Source organism: Phacochoerus africanus, chromosome 7 (genome assembly GCF_016906955.1).
Source record: "Phacochoerus africanus isolate WHEZ1 chromosome 7, ROS_Pafr_v1, whole genome shotgun sequence".
In the NCBI taxonomy this organism is placed as follows: Eukaryota; Metazoa; Chordata; class Mammalia; order Artiodactyla; family Suidae; genus Phacochoerus; species Phacochoerus africanus.
Genome location: NC_062550.1, coordinates 215,922 through 237,394, shown reverse-complemented (window position 1 = coordinate 237,394; position 21,473 = coordinate 215,922). Strand labels below are relative to the sequence as shown.

At 59.9% G+C, this 21,473-nt stretch overlaps 4 protein-coding genes across 8 annotated transcripts in view; 1 reads left to right on the top strand and 3 right to left on the bottom strand.

Annotated features, from left to right (window-relative positions):
* Nucleotides 1-84: 84 nt before the first annotated feature.
* Nucleotides 85-1,961, bottom strand: LOC125130499 (protein SCO2 homolog, mitochondrial). Of its 4 annotated transcripts, XM_047785857.1 has the most exons (3): nucleotides 1,648-1,961; nucleotides 1,439-1,499; nucleotides 85-918 (listed from the first exon to the last, which is right to left on the bottom strand). In XM_047785857.1, exon 3 carries the CDS (start codon nucleotides 903-905, stop codon nucleotides 111-113), a length of 795 nt encoding a protein of 264 aa, XP_047641813.1. In that variant the 5' UTR covers nucleotides 906-918; nucleotides 1,439-1,499; nucleotides 1,648-1,961; the 3' UTR covers nucleotides 85-110. The 4 variants fall into 4 exon arrangements, with proteins under 4 accessions (XP_047641813.1, XP_047641812.1, XP_047641814.1 ...); XM_047785856.1 differs by lacking the exon at nucleotides 1,439-1,499 and having other exon boundaries at nucleotides 1,648-1,960; XM_047785858.1 differs by lacking the exons at nucleotides 1,439-1,499; nucleotides 1,648-1,961 and adding an exon at nucleotides 1,527-1,641.
* Nucleotides 1,962-4,737: 2,776 nt separating this feature from the next.
* ODF3B (outer dense fiber of sperm tails 3B) lies at nucleotides 4,738-6,760 on the bottom strand. 2 transcript variants are annotated; one of them, XR_007135720.1, is made up of 6 exons: nucleotides 6,106-6,760; nucleotides 5,813-6,016; nucleotides 5,452-5,681; nucleotides 5,245-5,366; nucleotides 5,013-5,153; nucleotides 4,738-4,870 (listed from the first exon to the last, which is right to left on the bottom strand). XR_007135720.1 is itself a non-coding variant. In XM_047785859.1 (6 exons), exons 1-6 carry the CDS (start codon nucleotides 6,311-6,313, stop codon nucleotides 4,790-4,792), a joined length of 861 nt encoding a protein of 286 aa, XP_047641815.1. In that variant the 5' UTR covers nucleotides 6,314-6,758; the 3' UTR covers nucleotides 4,738-4,789. The 2 variants fall into 2 exon arrangements, 1 of the variants encoding a protein (XP_047641815.1); XM_047785859.1 differs by having other exon boundaries at nucleotides 5,452-5,556; nucleotides 6,106-6,758.
* Nucleotides 6,761-13,941: 7,181 nt separating this feature from the next.
* On the top strand, nucleotides 13,942-17,886 carry KLHDC7B (kelch domain containing 7B). The gene is made up of 3 exons (XM_047788396.1): nucleotides 13,942-14,979; nucleotides 15,628-15,703; nucleotides 15,920-17,886. The coding sequence occupies exons 1-3, from the start codon at nucleotides 13,942-13,944 to the stop codon at nucleotides 17,884-17,886; spliced, it is 3,081 nt and encodes a 1,026-aa protein (XP_047644352.1).
* A 1,264-nt stretch (nucleotides 17,887-19,150) lies between these two features.
* Nucleotides 19,151-21,473, bottom strand: part of SYCE3 (synaptonemal complex central element protein 3) — a 31,486-nt gene continuing 29,163 nt past the window's right edge. Inside the window, exon 3 of the mRNA XM_047788417.1 lies at nucleotides 19,151-19,376. Coding sequence (XP_047644373.1) covers nucleotides 19,219-19,376 — 158 coding nt within the window. The 3' untranslated portion in view covers nucleotides 19,151-19,218. The remainder of the gene's footprint in view (nucleotides 19,377-21,473) is intronic.

Sequence of the window (21,473 nt, the reverse complement as noted above, 5' to 3'; positions counted from 1 at the left end):
TCGCACCCAGCGAGCAACCGGTCCGAGCCCCCCTCCTGCCGTGGTCTCCAGGGGCTGCTGGTACAGATCCCGCGCACACACGGCTGCATCTCACCTTTTAATGACCAGACTCAGCGCAGCACGCTGCGGAAGGCAGCCATGTGGCCCCGCACACTGTCCGTGATCTGCTGGGCTGACTTGGCCCTGCCATAGTAGTCGGTGAAGAGGCCATCGGGGCTGAGCAGGTAGATGGCGATAGAATGGTCCACGATGTAATCCTGGTCCTCGTCCTTGGGGCCAGCGCTGTAGTATACTCGGTAGCTGCGGCTCACCTGGGCGATCTGCTCAGCAGAGCCGGTCAGGCCCAGCAGCCTTGGGTGGAAGTCCTGCACGTAGCGGGCCATGGCCGCGACATCGTCCCTCTCAGGGTCCACAGTAATGAAGAGGGGCTGCACCGGGGGCAGGCCAGGCTCCGCCTCCAGCTGCCGCACCACCTGCACCAGCTTCTCCAGCTCATCGGGGCAGATGTCCGGGCAGTGAGTGAAGCCAAAGTATATCAGCACCCACTGGCCCCGAAAGTCAGCTTTGCAGCGAACTTGGCCTCGGTGATCCAGAAGACTGAAGTCGCCTTGGCCCACAGCAGCCCGGCGCAGGGCCTCTGTCCGCTGTTGCTGCCGCCACTGCTCCTTCTCCGCCCTCAAGGCCAGCCAGGCTCCACCCAGCCCAGCCCCAATCAAGGCTGTGATCAGCAACCTAGTTTGCAGCCTAGGGCCCGGGGGCTGGCCTGGCTTGCCGGTTTCTGCAGGGCCCTGCCTTGCTAAGAGCCGGTATCTCACCTGCCCGGCCTCAGCCCCCTGGATCCTAGGGAGGGCCAGAGGCCTGAGCGGAAAGAGCCCGTGCCAAGCCTTGGGTGCCCGAGCCAGCATGGACCTGATGCTCCTGGAAAAGAGCAGAGGTGTCAGAAGCCAGAAGGTGCCTTGGCCTCCTGGGTTGTCCATCATTCTGGAGAGACCTGCCACCACCTCAAGGCCCAACCCTATGAGGGCTCTGCTGTCAGCAGCTGCTCGGCCAGCCCCCGCCATCACTCAGACATGCTTCGCCTCTGAAACCTCAAACTCCAGCTTAGGCGTCATCAAACATCCACAACTGTCCCTCCTGTCCTTTAGCGGGAGAACCTCAGTCTAACGAGCCCAGCGCTCGGCAGCACCTGGGGGTCTGAGCTGACGGAAGCGTTCCAAGCGCCTGCCTCCTCCGGGTTCCTGAGCGTATCTATGTTTGCAATAAACTTCCATTTCTTGAAAGGAGGTGGGTGAGCCTCTCGCTTCAACCCCCAAAAGACCAACTCCTCCGCCCCTTTTGCAGCCTTTTCCCTCTGAGGCCACTTCAACCGGGCTGTTTTGGCTCCCTCCCCCGCACTTAGCGGTAACCCGGTGCCACCCGCACCGCAGCCTCCAGTTACCCGCGGGTTCCACGCCCCCTCCAGTCTTTTGCTCGTTGAACCTGCTGGGCCCGCAGCCACCCTGGAATAGCAAAAGGTTTCCACTTGCCTCCAGCCCACCTTCACAGCTGGGCATCCCACCGCAGCTCTGGGCTCGTGGCCCACGCCCTGCTGTGGCTTCGGTGGCCCCTGGAGGTTTGTTAGGCGGAGATCTTAGGACTCCCCCTCACCTGTTCGACTGCTGCTACTGGGAGGATCTCTCGAAGACTTCTGAACGTCCGGCCTGCGCCCGGTCCGACGGTTCCTGGACTTGGGAGGGCTGGATGACCTTGGTCACGTCTCGTAACCTGTCTATACCAGCTTCCTCCTTTACAAAATGCGCTCTAAGCGATGTACGAGATGGGCCTGCAAACGCAGCCGGCTTGTAGACGTTTGCAGGGCGCCGGCACAGGCGTATCTCCCGGGCCCCGAGCGCGCCGCACCCTCCCGCGAGTCTGAGGAGGGGAACCGGAAGCCAGCTCTGGTTCCCCCCCCCCGTCGACGCCAGCGCGCATGCGTCAACGGCGCCGCGCTCGCGCGGAAGGGCGTAACGCGGGACCGGCTGGTGCGCGTGCGCATGCGCCAGAGGTGGCTGGCCGGCCGGAAGCTACGTGACGGGAGGCGGGGTTTCTCTGGGGCGGCCCCCCCACGCTGGCTGCTGTCTTAGTTTGCCGGGCCCCGGGTGCCGGGCACCGGCAAGGATGCGCGCCTCTTGAGCTTCGTTGCTACGTGTCGACTGGCGCGCACGAGGGGACGGGGAGTGAGGAGCTGGGCCCAAGAGGGGAGGGGCCTGGGCTGGGCGCGGGTAGGGGCTCTCTGCCCTTTCCCTGTCCCCTCACCGAGCCTGGTGACGGGTGACCGGGTCCGGCAGCACAGGTGCTCACCAGTGCTCTTGCCGGCTCCAGGGCCTGTGTCTCTCTTACTTCCTGTCCATCGAGAGAGCAGACAGGCTGTCCACGCCATCTTAGGATAGGGGGCCGTGAGGGGGGAGGTTAAGGGGTCTGGAAGTGATGGAGCTCCCGAAGCTTCCTGGGAGATGTGGGGAACGCTGGCTGACACGGGTCAGTCACGAGGGGTCGGGGGACCTGGCTATGGAAGTCCCCATGTGATAGGATGACAGCTGCATCCGTCTGGTCACCCTCTTGAGTGAGTTGTCAGGCGCCCTGTGGTGTGGAACAGTGACCCTGGGTTTGGGTCAGATCACCTGTGATTGTGTGTGATTGGAGATCAGGGGTTTTTAACATGTGGGAGGTCACCTGTGATGAGGGACGGGCTGTCACCCCGGGCATATAGGATTCCATCCACAGGTACCACCCTCCTGTTCTGACCCATGACACAGCAGCCCACTTGCCCAGCAGCCCTTGCATTTGGCCAGCTTCCCCACCTCAGGGCTCCAGTGACCCCATCACTAACGCTGAACAGAGTCATCAGCAACCTTGACAAATTCCAAAATCACAATTCTGATAGGTCTTCCCTACTGACTCATCAAGGATATGGATCCCTGTCCTGTGGCCCCCAGTTATTTTGTCCAAGTTCCTATTGAGGATTGCAATCACTTTTCCCTTGATAACCGTGACCAAAGTCCAATGACTCATGAATAACGGATCAGTATCTTCATTAGTGATCCTCCAGAGAGTCTGGCCATTTTTGTCATCAATAACCCAATCGGTGGCCTACCTGTCCCCGCTCTGGGTGCTGAGTGACAGCGAATCCATGAATAGACTCCAGTTTCTCCAAGGTGCCCTCCATGTGTCCAGACCACGTCTGCTAATTTCTGGTACATGCTGGGCCAAGTATGCATGCCGAGTACACATGCACAGCCACCTCCCCGCCCTCACATTTCTCCTCACCCTCCCTGGTTAGGACTTCAGCTGAAGTTAAGCATTTACTAAGTAGAATAGTGGGTGTCCAGCTGGGGTGGGAATGGAGAAATGTCTTGGGAGTTCCAGCTGTGGCACAGCAGGTTACGGATCCAGCATTGTCTGTGTGGTGGCAAGGGTTCGATCCCTGGCCCGGGAACTTCCGTATGCCGTGGGTGTAGCCTAAAAAGAAAAAGAAAAGAAACTGTCCTGATTTGGGATGGGGGGTGTCAGTGTAGGAGTAGATGGGTACCTGTCAGTGGGGACATAAGTCTGGGGGAATGGAGGGAGAGCAGAACCTAGCTCTTCCCTGGGAGTTCTGAGTTGGCGGGGGGGACTGACGGGGAAGGGGGATCTGGATGACTTGGTTCTGTTAATGGTGGCTGATGGGAAGGGAGGGCCAATTCTGTCCCGGGGGGGTGAGAAGCCAGGGTCCCATCTTTGGAGGCTCTGTCTGGGCCAGGCTTGAGGTTAGGAACCGGCCTCTGTGGTCTGTAGAGGAGGTGTCTTCTAAACTTGCAGCCACAGGCAGCCAGGGCAGGTGCCAGGACCCTGCCCCAGGGCCATGTTTGTCCTCAAGCTACTGGCACCAGGCTTCAGGCCACTCCAGCTGCTGTGCTGCTGTCACTCCAGATGGCCAGGAGCATGGCCTTTAGGCACAGGTAAGGTGTTGTGGGCAGCACAGGGGGTGTTCCCATAGCAGTGGGCTATCCTCAGTGTCAGTGACAGTTCCGGGGCCTTGTGGCCTCCCTGGGGTGGGCAATCTCTGGGCCTGACCTCACACAGATTTGTGAGCTTTCCGCCTCTGGTCCAGCGTGGCAGGGAAGCCCCTGATGTCCCTTGGCTTCAGGCAGGTCAGCTCAGGCAGCTGCTGGGGAGAGGTCAGCAGGTGTGACAGGGGCAGGTGGGGCCGGGACGATTGGGGTCATCACCACTCCCGTCTGCCACACACATCTGGAACCTGTGGCTGCCCTGTGTCTGCGGCCCTGTCCCCGCTTTCTCTCCCGTGTCTGTGTTTCCCCTCTGCCTGTCTCTGTCTCTGCCTCCCACGTCAAGACCTGACAACTTGACCCCCTCCCCCGCCCCCGCCCCGAACCTGGAACCTGCCCTAACCCTGTCCGCGTCCTGTGCAGACCCCAGCCAAATTTCGCCCGGTCAGGCGGGCGGCCACGAGGTGGGAACTCTGGGACAGCGCGCGCGCGGGGCTGGAGCCGAGTAGGGGCGGGGCCTCCCGCCAGGCGGGGGTCTGGGCCGGGCGCCACTTGCCACTTCGGAGGGGCGGGACGACCCTGCTCACTTCTGTCCTAATCCGTCCCGTCCCCGAGGGCCCGCGGGAGCGTGAGGTCCTGGACATGGCCGGTGCGCCCACCTGCCCCTTTAGGCCGCGCGCGGCGCCGCGAGCACAAAGAGGCTGACACGTTGCTGGCTCCAGAAGTTTTAAGAAACATTTGTGGGGCTGCGTCCGTGCGGCTGGTCAGTCATCCACGTCGAACACCATCGGGGCCAGGTAGTCCGAGTGCCTAATCCCAAAGCTCCAGCCGCGAGGCTTCCGGGGCTGTGGGCCCAGGGGACATCGGTGATCTGGAGACGCCGCCGGCCCCAGGCTCCCGGGCCCCAACCCTCCCACCTCAGACCCCCCATCCCCATCTGGACCTCCTTCTCCCGCCTCTGACCCTTGACCCCGAACTGCAGACTACCTGGTCCACGTTGTAGGCTGCGGGCCCGGGATTCAGGGTGCTGCCCCGGGGGAGCGAGGTCCGCGCCAGCATTGAGAACTGGGGGGCCCGGGGCTTGTAGATCCCAGGGTTCACCACGTGGTAGGCGCAGGGCCCCGGAGTCTGCAGGAGGGCGGCAGGGGCGCTCTGTCCGGCTTCTAGGCCCGCCGACCGCTGACCCCTCGTCGCGCGGGGCGGGCAGTCCCTCCCTCACCTTGCTGAGGTCCTCGCAGAAGCTGCCCACCGCGCTGCGGCCGTAGATGGAGTAAGTCGGGGCGGAGACTTTACCGACGACGCGCGGGCCCAGGAGCGACGGTACAGTGTAGGTCCCAGGGCCTGGGGGAGCCAGTGAGGGTGGGTCTTTGAGAACCGGCCGGTCTCCACGCCGCTCCCGGTGCTGGGAGGGCCTTCCTGGGCTCACCTGGGGTCTGCGGCTCCGCGCGGAGGCCCCAGTTTCGGGGAGCGATGGTGTGCCGGGGCGCGCTGGGGTACGCCACGTTCCCCGCTCGCTCCGGGAAGTACCTGCCTGCGGGCGGACTCGGGTGTCGGCCGAACTGGATTGCAGGCCGGGTGGGGGACTAGGCTGGGGCCCAGGGATTAGGGGGAATTCGAACCACGGTCTGCCAAGGCCCGGTGGAGCTTGGAGTTCTTCTGAGACAGGGGGGCGAATTTGGAGTGTTAGGGTGCTCGAGGGGGACTTAGGTGTGTGCGGGGGGTGTTCCCGAGTGGGCGTCCCTGGGGATAGCTCGGCGTTGGGGAGGCCGGGGTCCCAGGGTCCTGACCCGGTCCGGGAGTGAGGAAGGGCGCTGTGTGGCGCGGGCGGCCGAAGATGGAGTAGGCAGGGGCGCCGTCGCGGCCGCGCACGGTCATGCGAGCAGGCACCAGGTAGCCTGGCCCGGGGCCGCACGAAGTCTGTTGCGTGGGGAGGCGCGCGCCGAAGGTGAAGGCGGGGGCGCGGGGCCGCGACGGGTCGTGCAGGATGTAGCCTGCGGGGCGCCCCAGCATCACCAGGCGCCGGCGGCTCCCCTCCGGGACGGACCCGGGCCACCCCCCGCCCCCGGCCCGCCGCTGGTACCGGTGTTGGGTGGCAGCTTGTACTTGGGCCCCGGGCCGCTGTAGAGCGCTGCAATGGGGCCGCGGGGCCGGTGCGGCCGCCAAGGGCCAACCCAGACGTCCGAGCCCATGGCGCAGTGGGAGCGCTTTCGGCCTGGCCTGCAACACCTGCGGACACAAGGTGACCGCCCGGGCCCCTCCACCCCGACTCGCGGGGACGCACTCCCCATCCCCCTCCAGCTGGGCCTGACTCCTGGGCGGGGCCCACGCGTATCCTAGGCACCAGGCTAACAAACGCCAGCTTTCTCCGCTCCAGGGGGGTGAGGGACAGGGACCCAGCTTCGAGGCCCTGTCCCGTCCCCTACCCCCAAAAGGAATTCAGTAGGGGTTTATATGCGCGCGCCAAGTTTGAACTCTACACGGGAGAGGAATTCCCTGGGGTTCTGGAGACCCCGGATATTTTAGAGACATCGAGGGAGGATACCCGGGCGAGGGGGTTGGTGTGGGGGCCCTAGTGCCCGGGAGGCCCGAGAAGTTGATGCACTGACCTGCTCCTGGTGTCCCGGCTGGGACGGCAGGGTGGGGTGTCTGGATTCCTGCCCCTGCCGGGCCCAAGTCCCAGACCCCATTGTGTCCGGGTTCCGCCTCCTGGCAACGGGACTGACTGCTGCCCCCCCCCACCCCCCGCCCCGGGCTCCGCCCCCCTCCCCCCACGGGCGTCCGTGCGCTGGCTGCACTGGCGGGCGGCCTGCAGGCGGGGCCACAGACCCTGTCTTCACCGGTCCCCAGGCTTCAGTACACCTGGTCCAGTAATGGAGGCGTGTGCAGACAAAAAACGTGTGAGAATAAAGAAACCAAGCTCAACTGAATTGCTGTGTGTAGAGAGAGAGCACTTTGCCTCTGTTTAAGCTCATGGAATATTTGCAAAAAAGAATCATGCACCGGGCCACAGAAAAGCCCACGCAGGTTGAATAGAGATGTGATAGGCAGTTCCACGGAGGCTCACAGGGTTAAGGATCTGGCATTGTCACTGTTGCGGCGCAGGTTTGATCACCTGCCTGGGAACTTCTGAATGCTGTGAGTGCGGCCAAGAAATACTGAAAATTGTTATTATTTAAAAATTGCTAACTTATGGAGTTCCTGTCGTGACGCAGCGGAAGGAAATCTGACTAGGAACCATGAGGTTGCAGGTTCAATCCCTGGCCTCACTCAGTGGGTTAAGGATCTGGCGTTGCTGCGAGCTGTGGTCTAGGTCACAGACACTGTAGATGTGGCTGATGTGGCTGTGAGCTGTGGGGTAGGCCTGCAGCGGTAGCTCCGATTGGCCCCTAGCCTGGGAACCTCCATATGCCGTGAGTGTGGCAATAAATAGATAAAAAGGATAAATTATTATGAAATATTGTTTGTATTCCCTGTGTTGTACAATGTCCTTGCAGCTTATTTATTTCGTACATTGTAGTTTGCGCCTCTTAATTCCTAACACGCATTGTGCCCCTCCCCCTCCCCCAGGGGTAACCACTCCTTTGTTCTCTGTGTCTGTGTATCTGTTTCCCTTTTGTTATATTCATTCGCTTGGTGTGTTTTTTAGATTCCACACATAAGTGATAGCATATAGCACCTGTCTTTCTCTGTTTGTCTTATTTCACTAAGCGTGATAGTCTGCAGGTTTCACCCATGTTGTCGCACCTGGCGAAATTTCATTCTTTCGAATGGATGTGTGTGTGTGTAACCGACTCGCTTTGTTATACAGCAGAAATGGTCGCAACATTGTGGATCGACTGGACTCCAATACAGCTCTGAAGCCGTCTTCACTCTTTCTGCCGCTGAGTGGTCTTCCATCGCGTTCACGAACCTCACCTTCTGCATCCACTCCTCTGCCGGGGAACACCCCGGTGTTTCCGTATCTTGCCCGCTGTTCATGGTGCTGCTGTGAACATTGGGCTGCCTGTTTCTTTTCAAATTAGAGTTTTCTCTGAGTCTATGCCCAGGAGTGGAATTGCTGGAGCATGTGATAGTTCTATTTTTAGTTTTATGAGGATCCTACATACTGTTTTCCTTTGTGGCTGCACCGATTCACATTCCCGCCAACCATGTTCAGAGGTTCCCTTTTCCCCACATCCTTGCCAACACTTGTTATCTTGTTGTTTCTTGTCTTTTTATTTTGGCCGTGCCCATAGCATGTGCAAGTTCCTGTGCCAGGGATGGAACCTGCAATGCAGCAGTGACCTGAGCCACAGCAGGGACCACACCAGATCCTTATCCCACTGAGCCACCAGGGAACTCCCTTTTCTTGTCTTTTTGATAATAGCCATTCTAACAGGTGCGGTTTTGATTTGTATTTCTCTGATGATTAGTGATGTTGAGCATCTTTCCAGGTAGCTGTTGGCCATGTGTGTGTCTTTTTTTTGGGGGGGGTGGCCCCACCTGTGGCATGTGGAAGTTCCTGGGCCAGGGATCAAACCCGAGTCACAGCAGTGATAAGGCCAGGTCCTTAACCTGCCATGCCACTTGGGAACTCCTACTCTTCCTTCCTTTTAGCTACCCTGAAGAAAGTGATTTGCTAATGTGCCGGGCACTCTCACGCCCACCTTAGATCTCCTTGGCTTGATCCACCTCTAGGGACACTTTGGCAGCCACCTGCTCTGGCCACTGACCAGAGGTGCCTTGCTCCTCACCTCCGGGCAGCCTGGAAGGCAGGAAGGTGTGCTTTGTGAGGAAGACTCTGATTTTGGATGAATTCTCTCTTCCTCCCCTGGCTGGACGGTATTGAGAAATAATGAGTTTATTCAGCCTCTTGGAGGCCAGCCCCATGAGGAAGAGCAGCTGGGTGCTCGATGCCCAGACAGGTCCCCTTTCTGGGACTACATGCCCCCATCAATCAGTCCACTGGAGTCTTTCCTTCCCTTTTGCTTTCTTAGGCATTCAGGCTTAGTTAACTCATTTCCCCCCTTTTCTTAATTGTAAGGGCATGTAAAGTTATGGACATGGTTTTTTCTTATATATGGTTTCAGGAGTTCCCATTGTGGCTCTGTGTGTTAGGACCTAACACTGTCTCTGTGAGGATGTGGGTTTGATCCCTGGCCTCGCTCAATGGGTTAAGGATATGGTGTTGCTGAAAGTTGCAGCATAGGTTGCAGATGTGGCTTGGATCCGTTGCTGCCAAGGATGTGGTATCAGCCTGCAGCTGCATCTTCCGTTCAACCCCTGGCCTGGGATCTTCCATACGCTGCAGGTATGGCCATAAAAAGAGGAAAAAAATGGTTTTAGTTATACCTGGTAGTACATGATATTCTTCTTGGTTTCTTTGTTTGTGTGTTTTTGGCCGCCCCGTAGCATATGGAGCTCTTGGGCGGGGGGGATCATAGCCGCAGCCACGAAATAAGCCACAGCTGCAGCAACGCTGGATCCTTAACCCACTGTGCTGGGGGGGAACAGAACATGCTGCTGCTCCCATTGTGCCACAGTGGGAGCTCCTCTTCTTGTTATTAATTTTAAAATAGGTTGACTATTAGAAATAAAGCTGTTATGAACCTTTGTGTGCAGATGTTTGTGTAGCTGTAAGCTTCCATTTCTCTGGGGTAAGTGCTGGGGAGTGCTGCTGCTGCTGGGTGTAGGGTAAGTGCATGTTTGTTTTTAAAAGAAACTGCCAAACTTTTCCAGAGCGGTGGTACCATTTTACATTCCCACCATGCGACTTGCTTTTTATTTATTTACGTATTTGGCTGCGCCTGCATCACGTGGACGTTGCTGGGCCAGGGTTTGAACGTGCCCCACAGTTGTGGTCTGGGCCACAGCTACAGCAACGATGGATCCTTAACCCGCTGGGCCATAAGGGAACTCCCTTGACTTGCTTTTTAAAATCACTCTTATGCTGCTGAGATTCATCCGCACTGTCGACGTAGCTGTAATTAATCCATCTTCACTGTTGACAGAAGAAAATCCCAGCCAGTGAGAGGAGGCACAGTGGGGTGCCACAAATGAACTAAGGATCTTCCTTGATATCTGTTTTTCACGGAGATAAATTATAATCTAGTTTTAAAATAGCTCTTCAAAATTTTACGCTGCTTGACGTTACATCTGGACACCTTTTCGGAGGCAAACTCTGTAAACGCCAGTTCTTATTTTGGAGGATGTCGTGTGCAACAGCCACCCCCAGAGGGCGCTGTGCACATGCCGAGACCCTGAAGTGGGGGGCATTGCTGTTTGTCTAATTATTATTCAGGATTTGTTTATCAGAGAATTTTTTTTTTTTGTCTTTTTGCTATTTCTTTGGGCCGCTCCCGCGGCATATGGAGGTTCCCAGGCTAGGGGTCGAATCGGAGCTGTAGCCACCGGCCTACGCCAGAGCCGCAGCAACGCGGGATCCGAGCCACGTCTGCAACCCACACCACAGCTCATGGCAATGCCGGATCCCACTGCGCCACGACGGGAGCTCCTTTACCATATCTTCTCAATCCATTCATCTGTCAGTGGTCACTTAGGTTGTTTCCATGTCTTGTCTATTGTGAATAGAGCTGCAGTGACCATAGGGTGCACGCCTCTTTGTCAAGGAAAGTTTTGTCTGGATGTATGCCCAAGAGTGGGATTGCTGGGTCACATGGTATTTGGTTTTCTAAGCTACCTCCATGCTGTTCTCCACAGTGGTCGTACTAGTTTACATTCCCAGCAAGAGTGAAGGAGGGTCCCCTTTTGTCACACCCTCTCCAGCATTTGTTACCTGTGGACTTATTTGTGATGGCCGTTCTGACTGGCGCCTCCCAGTGGTTTTGATTTGCATTTCTCTAGTGGTCAGTGATGGCGAGCATTTTTGCATGTGCTTGTTGGCCATCCGTATTTATTTGTCTTTTTTTCATACCTTTTTTTCTTTTGCATAAACCTTTCCCCCACCAGATGGATTCCTTAAGACGTATCTCCTGTGAGGTAAAATTATTAAGTCTGAGATTTATATTTTCTAAGCTTTAAGCATTATTCCAGATTCATTTATTCATGTGTAAAAATACATGTCTACTTTTAACATAAATGATTATATAATATTTTTTGTCCTGCATCATTTCCGATTATACAATGTTTCTTGCCTTTAAAAAGTTCCAGCCACAGAAAGCTCCCCCGTCTGGTGGGGACTGATGCTCTCTAACCATCTCGCTTCCGTTTGTATTCGCATTTGTCCACCACTCCATGTGGACCTGTCTTCGTTTCGCTAGGCTGTGCCTCCCGTAGATGCTTCAGAGAGGGCACAGTGGGGGCTGGGTACCATCCAGTGCGGCTGGGGCTGGGTGCTCGGGGAGTGGGGGGTTCTTTCTTGTGGGTGCTGCAGTGGATCAGCTCACATGCGGATGGAGTTCCCGACACCTGGGCACCAGTGTCTGTGGGTCATGGTTGCCGGCAGGCAGGTGACTGGTGTCATTCCTGCTTCACTTGTGTTGTCTCTGAGGAAGCAGACTTTCCCTGTCCATAGGCACAAGGCCCTCTCTGCTCTTGGCAGAGACGGGCGCAGAATTCCTGCCTCAGCAAGCAGGTGCAAAGGGAGCTCCAGGGACCACTAAAAGCCTGTCTTTCCCTGGACCCATTTTCTTGATTTCTACGTTTACCTCAGTATGAATTTTTGATATTTATACCATCCAGCACAACCAGAGCAGTGATGTTTCACAGCGTCTGGGGGGATCCCGCGCGCTGTTGTTCTGTCGGCCTTTCCGGCAGTGCCGAGGTTTCACTCTCTCTGCAAAGTGAAGCAGGCAAAATTCCCGCTCTTTGGGAGGTAGGATGTCTCCGGTCACTTTGCCAGCAGGGGGTTTCTCCACGCAGGGCGGAGTTTGTCCTGGACCCGAGTTCTCACAGAGGAGGGACTAGCCCCTTCCTTGGTCACCCGTGTGTGAAGGTGGCGAGGAGGCTCTCCCCCCACGATGGTGTCCTAAGCCATCCCTAGAGGACACTTCTCTTCCCTGGTGCGCAGACAGGTAGCAGGGGTCTTCAGCTCCTGCCTGGAGACGCGTGGTGGGCACGGCGTGGCTGGTGAGGGGGCGCAGGCGCCAGTGTCATCTCCATCTTCTCAAGGTCTTTGGACCCCAGACTTAACCAAGAGGCAGAGCCTGCAACCAGGACAGAGAATAAGGGCAGCATCTAGAAGTCCTGCCCCCGGCTTGAGGTCCACCTTAAGGCAGGGCCCCCTTGCATCCTCTTCCTGTCATCTAATATGCTGCGGGGGCGGCGGGGGGGTGGCACGGGGACTGGGAGGGGAAAGGTGGGTGAGACACCTGAGGATCGGCAGGGCCCAGGCTGGGTGCCAGGGACGTGCTTTGGCCACCTTGCTGCCTGAGTTAGGGACAGCCCTGTCTCCCAGGAGAGGGAACCAGTTCATGCTGTGAGGGGCCTGCCTTTGCCCCAGGAGCTCCAGGCTCTTTTTTATGTCTGGGCCCCACCTGGCATCTGTCCCCAGACTTACTCCTCAGCTTAAGTAAAAAGCAGATGGAGGAGACAGGCTTGTCCCCTGACAAAGCAAGCACTAAGGGAAGGCCAGCAGAAGCACCTGCCTGCCAGCCTGTGAGGGGCCCGAGTCCCGGCAAGGAGTGTGGGGGTGGAGGGGGAGGCTGAGGGCTGAGCTGAGACCCAGAAGTCAGGTGATGGAGAAGAGGGCCACAGGAGCGCTCTGAAGGATCTGGGGTGGCTGAGGCAGTGACAACAGTAGGAGCTGGCTGGGCTCAGGGTTGTCCACCCACGTGGGAGCATGGTGCCTGGCAGTCAGGGGGGTTTGGAGGGTGCAGGGGGGGGTCTAGGATTTGCTAGAGTTGCAATAAGACAGGCCAATGAAGAAGGAAATACAGCTTTTGGAGGTTCTTTACTTTGTTCATTTTTTACTTTTTTTTTTTTTTTTTGCTATTTTTAGGGCTGCACCTGTGGCATATGGAGGTTCCCAGGCTAGGGGTCAAATCCGAGCTACAGCTGCCAGCCTACACCACCGCCACAGCAATGCAGGATCTGAGCCACATCTGGGACCTACGCCACAGCTCACAGCATCTCCAGATCCTTTACTCACTGGGTGAGGCCAGGGATTGAACCCGCAACCTCATGGTTCCTACTCAGATTCATTTCCGCTGCTCCACGATGGGAACTCCTCAAAAACTCTATCTCTGCTGAACTCAGGGTAAGGAAAGTCCAGAGGCTGCTGGAGGGGACGGAGGGAGATTGAGCCGTGGACTCTCCTGGGCGCCTGTGTGTCTTGGGAGGGAACGGTGCCGCCTCCACTTCACACCTGCCCCAGCAGCCATCTCTGTGCTGGACAGTGCCAGGGTCAGGGCCCGGGCTCCCATACTCCCCACCCCTACTCTGGCCCCCCGTGGAATAGTCTTCTCAGGTTTCTGGTAATTTCATCAGGGCTGCATCATGTTGCTGATGCTGCAGATAACATCTTTCTGTGGGTAACCCTTCCCTGCCAGAGCCCCGAGGCCGGCCCCAGGCTCCGAGGAGGGACGTGGGGGTGCGGGAGGAGTTTGGGGTGTGAGGGTCTGTGCGGCAGCAGGTTGGCAGGGAGGCCGGAGAGTGCGGGGGACCACCCCGCAGGGCTGAGGGCGGGGTGGGCTGGGGAGGCCCCTGAGGGCCTGGGGCCCTTGCAGGTTGTGTGGCCTCCCTGCACCTCCAGCCAGGCCCTCCTGACAGACCCCGAGGCCCACCCCTCCCAGGACGGCGGTGCACTGGCCCCGGCTCAGGTCCACCTTAACTGGGCAGCCCTCCGCCGGCGGGGCGGGGTGCATTGCGGATGCTGTCTGCACCCGAAGGAGCCCAGGCAGCTCCCAGGCCTGAGGCGGGACACACATAGCTTTCAGTCCCCTGCCTGCCTATTCGCGCTGGGTCTGCTGCCCAGACCATGACCCAGGGTGCCTCGGGGCTGACGCCCGGCTGGGGCTGGGGCTGGGACGGGGACGACGACTGGGATAGCGCGGTGCTGACCCTGCTGGCGCTGGCTGTGGTGGCCGTCACAGCACTGGCTTTGCACTGGTTTGGCTCTGGGCAGGATCAGGAGGACACGGGAGCAGCATCCACAGCCCCCCGGACTCAGCCTTCTCAGGTGGGGGGAGCCGGGCCAGCCCTGCCCCCAAAGTTCAAGGTCAGTGGTGGCGCCGGGGGACATAGCTCAGGGGAGGAGCAGCCAGACCCTGCAGGACACGGCCAGGGAAGTCCAGCTGCAGCAGGAGCCCTGCAGCAGGATCCCCTGGCGGGTGAAGCTCTGGCTGCCCCGGCCGCATCTTCATGCAAGACACCTTGTGGAGTGGCCAGCGGAGGGGCCTTGGGACAGCAGCATGGTGACGCCACCCCAGAAGGCCGCCAAGGAAAAGGAAGGGAGCCTCGCAGGCCAGGCGCGGCCTTCCTGGGTAGGAGCAAAGCAGAGGGGACGTCTGCCCCTCTCCTGATATACTTCACCCCTCGGAGTCCCGGCAGAGAAGTGGACATGCAGGTGGGGGCGGAAGGCATCCGAGCCAAGGCACCAGCTTTCCGGGCCCCAGTCCACACAGTGGAACAGGACACCAGCCCCTGGCGGGGAGGGGTGGGCTCAGCTGGCTCCCTGGGGAGGAGCCCAGGCAGCAGGCGGCGGCAGGTGGACCACAGCTCAGGAGAGAAAAGCTGCGGCTCCTCCAGGCTGGCCCCCCTGCCTGTGGGCACCGTGGGGCGTGTGTGGGGAGCTGCGGATGGAGCCAGGAGCCTCCTCAGGGGCTCCCAGGGGCTCCTGTTCCCCCAGGAGGCACTCCCAGCACACCCTGTGCAGACCGGGCCCTGGAGGGATGTCTCGGAGAGGGGACCTGGGAAAAGCAGCCCCTCACCCGCCCCAGACCTGACTCTGGACTCTGGGGTCAGAGCTGGTGAGGAGTCTCAAGGGTCCCCAGCTTCCATGGAAGGCTGGCCCTGGGTGAGGAGGGAGGTCCTTGTCACTAGGAGCCTCAGCCAGGCCCCCGGCTCCATGGGTCCATCCCCAGAGGGGTCACAGTGGAAACGCCCAGTCTGGTTTCAAGGACAGGGGACCACAGAGGCCTGCCGCGTGGGGGAGGCTGGGGCTGATGACTCCGGAGAGCACCCTCTTTTCAGTCCAGGGCCTGGAGGGACAAAGGAGCAAGGGGGCCACAGTGTAAGAGAAGGGAGAGGACCCCTGCAAGGTCAGACGGCCAGCGGGAAGCTAGCGGCGGACATCTGCAGCTGCACCCCTGCCCCGAGCCCCTCAGTCACATCCCCCCCCTGCACCCCCATCCCCCCCACACCCTCAGGTTCCCCAGCCACAACACGTCCCCACCGAGATCTCTTATCTGTAGCCTCAACCCTTCCTACCTCCTCTGCTTCAGGCTCTTTTCCCCTTAGAGTTAGCCAGGGTCCTGCTGAGGATGAGAGTCTCAAAGCAGCGACAGCCCCTGCCCAAGCCCCAGCCCCAGCCCCAGCCCCTGCCCCAGCCCCAGCCCGACCCCCTGCCCCAGCCCCTGCCCCAGCCCCAGCCCGACCCCCTGCCCCAGCCCCTGCCCCAGCCCCAGCCCGATCCTCTGCCCCAGCCCCAGCCCGACCCCCTGCCCCAGCCCCTGCCCCAGCCCCAGCCCGACCCCCTGCCCCAGCCCCTGCCCCAGCCCCAGCGCCAGACCCTACCCTAGCTGCAGCCACAGCCCCTGCCCCAACCCCAGCCCGACCCCCTGCCCCAGCCCCAGCCCGACCCCCTGCCCCAGCCCCTGCCCCAGCCCCAGCCCGATCCTCTGCCCCAGCCCCTGCCCCAACCCCAGCCCGACCCCCTGCCCCAGCCCCAGCCCGACCCCCTGCCCCAGCCCCTGCCCCAGCCCCAGCCCGACCCCCTGCCCCAGCCCCTGCCCCAGCCCCAGCGCCAGACCCTACCCTAGCTGCAGCCACAGCCACGGCCCCAGTGCCTGCTAGTGGGTCAAGGCTTGTACCTCAGGAGCCTAGTGTGGTTCTCAGCAAGGACGATCAGGAGGGGCCGTTCCCCACTAGTTGGGGAAACCTTATTTCAATGGTTCTTAGGAGTCACCCCTTCCCCAGGCAAGAGAGGCCCCAAGGGAGAGCCCCAAGGGCAGCTCTGGGAAGCAGCACTTCCAGGGCCTCTGAGGACAGAAGGGCTGGCTCTCCCCCTGAAGAGGCTGTCCCCAGCTGTGAGGACAGGCGCGGCTCAGCCAGACTGTTCACAGGGGCAGACGCAGGGGCCCTGGCTGAGGCCGGAGGTCACTCACAGCAGAGCAGCACTGAGGCCAGCCAGGCTCCCGTCACAGGCCCTCCATCAGGCCCCAAAGGGGTCAGAACTGAGGAGGAACATCCAGCCTCACTGCCACCTGCAGCTGCAGTGCCCGGGGCCCTCTCTTGGCCTCCCGAGCAGACCCGGTCTGCATCCTCCTCCCCAGCCAGGTGGGGGTCACTGCCGGTCCCCCGGCCACGGAAACGCAGCATGTGTGAAATAGCCCAGAGCGCTGAGCCGGAGGTCAGCCGGGTGGCCCCACGGCAGCGCCAAGGACAGGCGCCTGGGGAGAGGCCCAGCCCTGCAGGCAGTGGGGCTGCCCTCACAGAGAAGCAGAAGGAGGCCCGAAAACTCATGGTGTTTCTGCAGAGGCCGGGGGCCTGGGGGGGCGTGGAGGGGCCCCGGAAGCTCAGTTCCCCTGCACAGGAGCTGGCCTCAGCAGTGGCCCTGCCGCCATGGGGGCTGGACCTGGGCAGCTGTCTGGATGTACTGGCCTTCGCCCAGCAGCACGGGGAGCCCAGGTTGGCCCAGGAGATCTATGCCCTGATGAGCGACAACCTGCTCCACGTGCTGGGAGACCCGAGCCTCTACCGGCAGCTGAGTGGGGCTGATCGGGAGCGCATCCTGAGCCTTCGGACTGGCCGGGGCCGGGCGGTGCTGGGGGTCCTCGTGCTGCCCAGCCTCTACCAGGTGAGCCGCTCGGGGCTCACGAGGGACCCCAGCGGGGCGGGGGCTCCCGGGGTGGGGCCAGGGCCCCTGCCTCCCTGCCCCTCCCTGCATGTGCTCCACCCCGGGGAGAACACATGGCAGCCCCTGACCCAGGTGCCTCAGGAGGTCCCGCTTCGGGGCTGTGGCCTCTGCACCCTGCACAACTACCTGTTCCTGGCGGGCGGCATCCGTGGATCTGGCGCCAAGGCCGTCTGCTCCAACGAGGTCTTCTGTTACAACCCTCTGACCAACATCTGGAGCCAGGTGCGGCCTATGCTGCAGGCCCGCGCCCAGCTCAAACTGGTGGCGCTGGACGGGCTGCTCTATGCCATCGGGGGCGAGTGCCTGTACAGCATGGAGCGCTACGACCCGCGCACAGACGCCTGGACCTCCCGCGCACCCCTCCCCGCAGGCAGCTTCCCTGTGGCTCACGAGGCTGTGGCCTGCCAGGGGGACATCTATGTCACTGGGGGCCACCTCTTCTACCGCCTGCTCCGGTACAGCCCCGAGAAGGACGTGTGGGACGAGTGCCCCTACAGTGCCAGCCATCGGCGGTCCAGCGACATGGTGGCCCTGGGGGGCTTCCTGTACCGCTTCGACCTGCTGCGGGGTGTGGGCGCTGCGGTCATGCGCTACAACACGGTCACGGGCTCCTGGAGCCGCGCTGCCTCCCTGCCCCTGCCGGACCCTGCCCCGCTCCGCTGCGCCGTGCTGGGCAACACCATTTACTGCCTCAACCACCGGGTCACGGCCACCTTCACGGTCTCCGAGGGGACTGCCCAGTTCCAGGCCAAGGAACTACAGCCTTTCCCCCTGGGGGCCAAAGGGGTCCTCTGCCCGTTCACCCTGACCCTGCCCGCTGCGGACCCACTGCAGACTGCCCTCTGAGCGGCCTCTGGAGCAGCAGGGACTTCAGCGCTGCTCCCCAGGGCGACCCCGGGTGGCGTCTGAGGGCAGGCGGGGCACAGCGAGGGGACCTTTCCACTGCCTTTACTTTTTCTGTTCTAATGAGCCTCCGACTCCCCCGCCGCCCCAGCCCGGAGCCCTCTCCTGCACGTGGCACTTGGTTGCTGGATGTCCCTGCCCGGTTTCTTACTCCCGCCAAACCCAAGCTGCGTCTTGCCTTCAGGACTTAATTCCGTTCCTAGTCACCCAACAGCTCAGCTGGCTCATACACCCCTCCAGGCAGAGACCTCCCTCCCAGCACCTCCCCACGGCCTGGGAGGTCTCTGCCCGGGGTGGGGGTGTCCCTGGGTTCTGAGAGCCTGTGATGTCCTCGGGGACCAGGACTTGGCTCACGGAGGAGCTCGGCCACGGCCGAGTGGAGGAGGGAGACAGCTGGGGGCACATTCGTGCTTCCTTGGTCCAACCCTGAGGCTACCGGCCAGGCGAGGAAGCTTCGAGGGGGTCGGAAGTGGTGGGGGGGAGACAGGGAGCAAAGGAGTCCCCAGGAAAATCATCCTTCCTCTGGGACTTTCTGCCTGTCCTGAGGCCTCCGGACAGGGCAGAGAGGCCTGGCCGGACTCTCCCAAGGAACAGCTCCGAAGCCCTCTTTTGTCTGACCCGCCTCAAGGGCCTAGAACCCTTGTCTGTGAGAGTGCCCTGCTGGCGGTGGCCCCTGCCCAGACCCCAGCCCAGGCCGGCCAGGACCACTCAGCTCATACCCCTCTCCAGCCTTGCGGGGTCTCCCACCTGCTCAGCCCCTCCAGAAGCCCGCCCCCTTCCCTGGGGATGGCCTGGGCTTTGCCTTCGCTCTGCCCCTTGTGCCTGGATGAGAGACCTTAGGTCGCTTTTCTTGTCTGGGGAACGGGGGCTGTGAGGACGTCAGGGCACACGCGTGAGCACCCAGCAAGGCCCAGGTGCGCAGGGAACAATGTTCTCACCCACTTTGTAAGTGACTGTGGGAAGGCCAGCAAATCTGCCCGAATACTGCTCCTTGTCCCCCCGCCACCCGACCTGGTTTGCCCCCATGTAGCTTCTTGCTGGCTGCTGCTTCTAAGTTCGGCTGCTTCGGCCCCCAGTACGTTTCCTTCAAGAGCCTCTGCGTCGCGCCCTTGTCCTGCGCCGTTCACAGGTGTGATGCGCAGCTGAGCGGGGCAGAAAGGGCCCTCAGGTTGTGCATGAAAATACATTTATTGAGAAACAAGCTGTGGGCCCGGGCCACGTGCTGGAGTTGCTGTGACGCTGCCGCGCGGGTGCGTGTGGGCGGCAGGGTGGCGCCTACTGCGTGCGCTTGGTCTCGCTGAGCAGCTCCTGCCAGTTCTTCTCCATCTCCTCCTTGCAGTTGAGGAAGGCATCCTCCAAGCGCCGCATGGACTCGGCCAGCGTGGGGTTGGTGCGGGTCACCACCATGTCGTAGGCCAGCCACGTGGCCTGCACTGCAACAGCCAGAGAGGCCCCGCTCAGGCCAGCGGGCGGCGGCTCTGGGGCCTCGACCCGGGGGCGGGGGGTGGGCCGGGCGCCTCCTCCTGCCACGCCCAGCATGCTGGGGACAGGACCCGCTGAGTGGCCCAGGTACTCTACGGAGAGAAAGCTGGTGGGCCGTGTGTCAAGGGCTCATAAAAATCCCCATTGAAACTCCTCTCTACACAGAGCAGCAATGAAACTTCCCGAATTTCACACAAGTGTCAATTTCTGGATGCATCAGCCTGTGACACTAAAAGCTTGGAGGCCAGTCTGACGTGGGATCTTAGGAAAAATGAGAGTAGACCAAAGTCCTTACCTGTCTGCGGTTCACAGCTTGTGGGTGTGGGGTGACCCCCAAGAAGCCACAACGCCCACCCGAGCTCACACATGCAGGTAGGGCTAGCCCTTCCCGAAGGCCTGAGCCTCAGGTTACCTCAGGCTACCTGGCCTGGGCTGCCTGCCCCCCTCTACCTGGGCACCTCTTGGCTTTCACTCAGGCCAGTCCAGGGTTCCTCCTTCTGGAAGGTTTGCCGCGTTCCCCTTTAGGGGTCCTTCGGCGCTCACTGCTGTACTGACCACCCTTCTGGCTTTGAGAACAACTTGAGGGCAGCGTCCCCTGGGCCTGTAGGGGAACAGGTGCTTCCTGCACAAATCCAGCGCCCGTGCAGAGACGCCATCTCCACCCCACTCCCTCTGCAGCACCTGCCCCCACTGGTGTGGTTCTTCCCTTCAGAACTAGGAAGAATGGGGTTGCCTCTCTGTGCGGTAAATGCATTCCCTTAGACCCTCTGGCTGGGCTAAAAAAATACTGGATACTTGGGAAAACTATGTCCTTAAGGAAATGAGCCAAAGGAGAGACACACAGATGCACTAACAACAAGTGCACACGTATGTCCACACACAACCGACGTCAGCAGACGGGCAGACACGAAGTTTTGAACAAAGTGGCATCTGGGGAGTTCCCATCATGGCTTTGTGGTTAACAAACCTGACCAGCATCCATAAAGATGCGGGTTCTATCCCTGGCCTCGCTCAGTGGCTTAAGAATCGGCATTGCTGTGGGCTGTGGTGTAGTTGAAGATGTGGCTTGGATCCCACATTGCTGTGGCTGTGGAGCAGGCCGGCAGCTGCAGCTCCAGTTCAACCCCTAGCCTGGGGACCTCCGTAAGCCTCGGGTGCAGCTCTAAAAAGACAAAAAAAAAAAAAAAAAAGGCAAGAAAGTGGCATCTGTTTGGTTAGGGGAAAATTGTTAGAAAAGATACCTGCAGCACACCTCAGCAGCCAGTGGACACATGTAGCCCGCACCGGGACTCTCCAACTTTTGGAAGCATGAGAGTTACTTGGGACACTTGTTAAAAGGTAGACTGCTGGTCTCTCTCAGAACTCAAAGAAGTTCTTGTGTAGCTGGGAAAGGTGCTCAGGATCCTGCATCTTTTTTTTTTTTTTGTCTTTTGACTTTTTTAGGGCCACTCCTGTGGCATATGGATGTTCCCAGACTAGGGGTCTAATTGGAGCTGTAGTTGCCAGCCTATGACAGAGCCACAGCAACGCCAGATCCAAGCCGAGTCTGTGACCTACACCACAGCTCATGGCAATGCCGGATCCTTAACCCACTGAGCGAAGCCAGGGATCGAACCTGCAACCTCATGGTTCCTAGTCGAATTCGTTTCTGCTGTGCCACGATGGCAATTCCCAGATCCTGTATCTTAATAAGCATCTGGGTAATTCTGGTGCAGGAAAGCAGCAGACCACCACTCTAGACCCCCTGGACAGCAGGCGGGGCGTGGACCTGGGTTTGCTTCCCAGCTCTCCAATTAGCAGCCGTGTGACCTGGAGTCAGTGACTTAGACTGACCAACCTCAGTGTCCTCTCCTGTGAAGGAAAGACAGCGTGCCGATCTCACGGCTTGCTCTGAAAATGACGTGGATGATCTATGTAAACTGCCTCGCACATATTAGGTGCTCAAGAAAGGAGAAAATGTTACTATAAAATAAATAATGCTAAAAAGACAAAAAAAAATGGGGGTTCCCAGCATGGCTCAGCAGAAACGAATCCGACTAGGAACCATG

What these genes read in the sequence shown, in the direction of transcription:
- LOC125130499 (XM_047785855.1), bottom strand. Translation starts at nt 1,061, where the DNA reads ATGGCGGGGGCTGGCCGAGCAGCTGCTGACAGCAGAGCCCTCATAGGG.
- ODF3B (XM_047785859.1), bottom strand. Translation starts at nt 6,313, where the DNA reads ATGGGGAGTGCGTCCCCGCGAGTCGGGGTGGAGGGGCCCGGGCGGTCA. An exon ending in CTTCCTCACTCCCGGACCGG is followed by an intron (nt 5,557 to 5,812) that starts GTCAGGACCCTG and finishes GTCCGCCCGCAG; the next exon opens with GCAGGTACTTCCCGGAGCGA. An exon ending in CGCGGAGCCGCAGACCCCAG is followed by an intron (nt 5,367 to 5,451) that starts GTGAGCCCAGGA and finishes TGGCTCCCCCAG; the next exon opens with GCCCTGGGACCTACACTGTA.
- KLHDC7B (XM_047788396.1), top strand. Translation starts at nt 13,942, where the DNA reads ATGACCCAGGGTGCCTCGGGGCTGACGCCCGGCTGGGGCTGGGGCTGG. An exon ending in CCATGGAAGGCTGGCCCTGG is followed by an intron (nt 14,980 to 15,627) that starts GTGAGGAGGGAG and finishes CGACCCCCTGCC; the next exon opens with CCAGCCCCTGCCCCAGCCCC. An exon ending in AGCGCCAGACCCTACCCTAG is followed by an intron (nt 15,704 to 15,919) that starts CTGCAGCCACAG and finishes CCCCTGCCCCAG; the next exon opens with CCCCAGCGCCAGACCCTACC.